General features: G+C 38.3%; 1 protein-coding gene across 2 annotated transcripts in view; it reads right to left on the bottom strand.

The window, feature by feature from the left end:
- Nucleotides 1–3,679: 3,679 nt before the first annotated feature.
- The window catches only part of Slc6a15 (solute carrier family 6 member 15), a 31,030-nt gene continuing 28,598 nt past the window's right edge, over nucleotides 3,680–6,111 (bottom strand). For both annotated transcript variants that reach the window (XM_050135563.1, XM_050135564.1), the window contains exon 11: nucleotides 3,680–4,888. In XM_050135563.1, coding sequence (XP_049991520.1) covers nucleotides 4,517–4,888 — 372 coding nt within the window. In that variant the 3' untranslated portion in view covers nucleotides 3,680–4,516. The remainder of the gene's footprint in view (nucleotides 4,889–6,111) is intronic.

The raw sequence follows: 6,111 nt of genomic DNA, 5'->3' as shown, positions 1-6,111 counted from the left end.
TTAAAGTATAATTTCAGTGTGATCATTCTCTTTAAAATTCAAGTCAGTCTTGAGAACTCATCAGTAGACGCTAGACAAGCTGCTCAATCCTCGCTAATCAGTGATGGACACAGGAAAGGAAAGCAGAATCTTCAGTGTGTTCCTCTGCCTAATGCATATCTTTCTTTAATAGTGTTACAGAGGCAATTAAGAGAAAAGAAAAGCTCATCCACATATAAAATACTTCCTCTTCTCTGATGGCTGGCATGATAACGTGCGAGTAAAAAATGCTACTCAGTGTTTTGCCAGACAAACTCTGTAATAGTTAATCATTCAGAGCAGGTTGTTAATGCCCAAATTATTTTTCTTTCTCCCTCTGAATTTTATGCCATAATGTTACTTAAAATAATATGATCATAATAAACAACAATACTTGTATATAATTCTTGAATTCCCACAACGATGATATTTATAAAAAGTAGGGCACTTTCAATTTGTCATGCCAGAATCAAGCAAAACGAAACTCAGAATTAATACACATCTTATTTAACATCACCATATACATTAAAAATGTATGCCTTTGATCGACATTATGAAACATATGATAATTTCCGGTCATGACTCCAATCCTAGAACTAACTGCATACACATATTGAAAATATGTTATCTGGTTAGTCTTATAGCAAAAAATAAACAACTGAAAACTGTGAAAACCTGACGTTTCACATAGGATTATTTTCTAAAGTAAGGTAGAAAGATAAATAGCAAGGTGATTGATTATAGCAAGAGTGTATTATGCTATTGGATAAGTTTTTACATTTTAATAATAGAATATTTACCTACATGTTTAAGTTAGGATTTGTTGGAATGTAACTATTTTATTAATAACTGGGAAAATTTCAATATTGAATAAGAAAAACTTCCTTATGTTTTATGGCTATGAATTCCTGTGATGCACATTCTCATCTTCCTTACCACAAAACCAAGTGCAACCTGGAAAGTTTGTTGTCGCTTCCTAGTAGAAAAAAGAGAGGGTCTAATGTTTGTAGCCAATCCATCTTCCTGACAACCTCCCACTGCCCGTAATCATGGAAGAAACTAGAGTGGACAGAAAGTGAAAAGCCAACTGAATGGCAACTGCATGATGTAACTTCCACGTTGCTATTCATGATCCAGTAGGACTTTTGGCAGTGAAGTTGGCAGAGTGTAAGCATGTTCCAATAAGCAACCCCTCACCCTGGCTCTATAAATAAGTCCAATAAATTCATTGGTTTCCCATAAAAAAAATAAAAGGAGTGAAAAGAAAGCTAATGATGAGCAAATGTGATATTGTAAACATCAAAGAGGTATAGAAATGGAAACACATCTTCATGTTCCATCACCTAATTCTGATACTGCCTCCTAAAATGAGTCTCTGACCTCAGCAATGATGGCCTTTCTTCCCTCAACCTTTATATTCTCAGTACTGCTATAAGAATTCTACCAGTTTTTATCCTGCTTTGTAACTGCCAAGAGACATCCCTTAGCCATGACACTCCTAGATGTAAATTTAGGACAAAGTTGAAGAGTTAGAAGAAAAAAAAAAGTCCATTGATTCAAATTTTAGCTTTAGGGAACAATTATCTCCAATTATTAACTTTTGTTGTTATTGTTGATAAATACCAAAGTAGCTGGGGAGAGAACAGATAAAGTTCTCACAGGCAATTAATATAGGAAAGGGGAATTAAGACTAGGGAATTAGTAAGGAAGTGTGATATTACCTATATTTTCATTATAATTGTCATGGCACATTGACTTGCTATTTATAAGGAGTAATGTTGATCTTTATTTACTTATTTATATCGAGGCAGGGTATCTATTTAGCACAGACATTCTTACATCACACTTTGTGGATTGTGTTGAACCTGACCATGTAGCAATTCCCTGCCTCATCTTCTGAGTACCGGCTGCACAGACAAAAACCACCGTATCTTGCAGATTCTTATTTAAGAAACGCTGAAATCAGGGCAAAGACTACACGAAAGAACATCTGAAGAACTGACAGCGTGAGAATACAAAACCAAAGGACATGTCTCTTTGCTCTAACCTCTAGACCAATGTTTCTCGTGCGGCAAGCCGGAGTCTTAGAAGGAATTTAAACTGTTCTCCAAGTCAAAGACACACTTCCTGCATTATTATTAATTAGTCTGAGAAGAAGGGATGGAGATCTGTTTTACTGTATAAGGTAGGATCCCAAACTATAAACTTTGTCAGAAGAGAAATGAAATCAGCCCCTCACAGAGCTCTTTCTGCTGCAACACCCTACAGAAAATTGTAAGGTGTGGGAGCAACATATGTGTCCACCAAAGCACCAGTAGAAAAAGAAGTATCCACTTTTATACATAAAAGCCGTGTTATATATAAAATATAAATATTATTTAGCAGAGACAGAGAGAGAGAATGGGGGGGGGACTGTAATCTGGGACAACACTGAAGAAACCAAAGAAATGAGAAGATCCAGAAACAGATAGTCAAATATCATTTGTTTTCACTTATGTGTTAGCTTTTTTTCTTTTTAAAACAACCATTGTAGTTGGAAACTGAGTATAGGACAACGAATTACCAGCAACAGGGTAGAAGAAGAAATGTAGAAAAATAGACATGCCATTATGTGATGGAGGTGGGTCTTGTAATAATAAAGAAACTGCCTCGGCCCTCATAGGACAGAAAATTAGGTAGGCGGAGTAGACAGAAGAGAATTCTGGGAAAAAGAAGCTGAGTCGAGAGTCGCCATGATGCTCCCACTCCAGACAGACGCAGGTTAAGATCCTCTCTGGTAAGCCAGCTCATGGGCTACACAGAATATTAGAAATGGGTTAGAACAATATGTAAGAGCTAGCCAATAAGAAACTGGACCTAGCCAGGCCAGGCAGTGTTTGAAAGAATACAGTTTCTGTGTAATTATTTCTGGGTATAAACTAGCCATGCGGGCGGCCGGGTGCCAGGGACGCAGCCCCGCCGCTCCTATTTCAACAATTATGAAAATGATTAGAAATGGAAATTAAATGTAGAGGGCTCTTATAAATCATAGGCATTAACAGGGCAGGCATGGGCAGGCATATAACTCAGTGGTAGAGCGCTTGCCTTGATTTTGTAATATGCACATAGGTTTAACATCCAACAAGGAAAGAAGGAAGGGAGGAAGGAAAGGAATTGACTATAATTAATAAAACTGCATTGTATATTCGGGTTATTCTGTTGTGTTTCTGATTCTTTATCTAATGCTATAGATGAAAAAAATGAAGCAAACATTCAACTCTAAACACAGTTTGTTAGAAATTATATGCGTTTTTCCATACTTTGAAACTGCATGAGAGCCACTCATCAATCAATAAACTCGATTGTTTATTTGTCTGTAAAGTGGTGGCGGCCCTGTGACTTTGTTGATCCCCCTGGAAATGTGATGATTACTCCAAAATGCTCAAGTGTGGCTGAAATGCAAGCCGACCTTGCTCACGAATTGCAAGAGGCGCAATCCTGTTCAGGTGATTCAAGGAAAATCAACGAGGAAAACAAACGCCATTGTTTAAACTTCGTTTATTTGTAGGTTAAAATGTAATGCCATACAGTTTTAACAATCACTTAAAAAAGGATTTGTATTTGCATAAAATGAAGCAAAACAGAAATATATGAAATCAAATACTATCTTGCTTCAGGTTTTCAAATCAGCACTTAGAGTTCCGATATGCATCTCTATACATTGTAAGTATATTATATAAATATACTATAAGTGATCTCGAAACCACAATAAATATTAAGTAGGTTTTTAGGCACACGGCATAAGAAAAATGCAGAGTCTGTCTGCATAATTCTAGAGAGTGTGGAGCAACTCACTCTTAGGTCATTTCCCCCCACCTATTTTACACAATATATACATACAGCCATCACATGTGATCCTCTGTCACCTCTGAATCTAACATTCATCCAGCATTAGTGCCTTCTCACTTACTCTTGGATACTCTTGTTCTATATGGCTGTCACATAAGAAAATACTTCGCAGTCTTCTTCAATTAAATGCCTAAATAAGTAGAACCTATCTACGGAACATATTCATGTAATTATGCAGAGAGGCATGGACTCTCACAACTGTTCCAGGTAATACTGGGACTTGCTCTGAAGGCAAAATTATAAATTTTAAGATATACCAATGATTTTAAAATTGCCAATAATATTAAATTCAGAAATCATTAGAAACCGAGGTAACACCTGTTTTCCTTTTAAAGAGATAGAAATACTTGAAAATATGCCAAAAGTATTTTTTAAAAAAAAATCCTGGCAAAATATGACCTCAGTCACTGTCAGCTTTGTTTTTAATCATTTCTGTGCAAATGTAAACTGAGGAACGCTCTTCTTAGACGGCCTTATACTGTTGGGATTAAAGATCACAGCCATGGACACCTGAGATCACCTTCTGATAAGTGAAGCCCAATGCTTCTCATAGTAGAACCAACATCCACTGATAAAAATGAACCACGCCCTCAGGCTGCTGCTACTTCAGCTACAAGTCTGACTCTGGCATATCTGGCATGTCTGCCATCAAATACCCAATCCCGTAGCGTCCATTGGGAGCGGTGTCCAGTGTCGGGGAACCACTTTGTTTTCGATAGATATTTTTACCAAAATTAGGCGACGACATTTCGCTTGGTATCTTGCCGTGAATGAGACTTGCGTCATCTCCTTCCAAGTTTACAGGCTCTTTCAGGACTCTTCCTCTCTTGTAGGTCACAGAGGCCAAGTTACCAGAGCTATCGTCTATGAGGTTGCAGCGACGAACAACAAAAACAACAGGGACAGGAAGTATTGCAAGAGCCATCAGAGAGAAGCAGACAACCATCCCCCACACCGGGTAGCTCAGAAATTCTTCGGAAGCCTGGTAAAGTCAAGGAAAGATAAATATCAACCATCTTCTTATGCGCACAGATGAAAGCATTATATTGGTCTTGGGTTTATATGCCTGGTTCTCAGATAATTATTTCACTTGCTCTGACTGACAGTAAGTAATGGAAATGACATTCAGCAAACTCAATGATTAAAAAGTCTAATTATTTATATTTCTGTTTCTTAGGATTCTGCCCTGACCCCATTAAACTTGAGGGAACGCAAGGAGGAGAAAAAGACACAAGAGAGAGGGAGAAAGAGATGGGGGGGTAATTATTTCCAAACTGAATGCTATCACATCTCTTAGTTTAGGAAAAACAACAAAAAAAAGACAATAATTAGGAAAAACTATCAATCACTAAGTCTGGGGGTACTCTGTTACTAAGCAACAAACATATGATATGTGTACCATACTGATGTGGGAGTGATTTCTTATTAATAAAGAAACTGCCTAGGCCCCTTGATAGGCCAACCCTTAGGTGGGTGGAGTAAACAGAAGAGAAGCTGGGAGAAAGAAGCTTAGTGGAGGAGTCGCCATGATTCTCCCACTTCAGACAGACACAGGTTAAGATCTTTCCTGGTAAGCCAGCTCGTGGGCTACACAGATTATTAGAAATGGGTTAGATTAATATGTAATAGCTAGCCAATAAGAGGCTACAGATAACGGGCGAGGCAGTGTTTAAAAGAATACAGTTTCCGTGTATTTCGGGCATAAGCTAGCCATGCGGGCGGCCGGGTGCCAGGGATGCAGCCTCGCTGCTCCTAATCACTACACCATACCATCTCTCAAAAATCTTGAAACCTAGACTTCAAAGCATATCTGGTCCTATGGTTTGTTTAATAAGACAGGCTGGTCTATGTTTCCATTGTGAATGTGTTATTATTATGCAGAATTATTGACCGTAGAGGGGTTTAAATCAGTGCACTGATCTATAACAGCCAACACGGACCTCATGTTTGAGCCAGTGTGGCTAGTACTACTTGGAAACACGCCTTCCATAGTCACTTGCTAATAGAAAACAATTGTCATAAAGTCTTGATTTAATATTTATTTAAATTATGTCTGTAGGCTGGGTGGTGGTGGCACACGCCTTTAATCCCAGCACTAGGGAGGCAGAGGCAGGCGGATCTCTGTGAGTTCGAGACCAGCCTGGTCTACAAAGCTAGTTCCAGGACAGGCTCCAAAGCTACAGAGAAACCCTGTCTCGAAATATA

The sequence above is a fragment of the Alexandromys fortis genome, unplaced genomic scaffold (genome assembly GCF_014885135.2).
Source record: "Alexandromys fortis isolate MF-2015 unplaced genomic scaffold, M_Fortis_MF-2015_v1.1 scaffold_24, whole genome shotgun sequence".
NCBI lineage: Eukaryota > Metazoa > Chordata > Mammalia > Rodentia > Cricetidae > Alexandromys > Alexandromys fortis.
The sequence above is the reverse complement of the archived record's forward strand: the minus strand, read 5'-3'. Positions and strand labels throughout refer to the sequence as shown.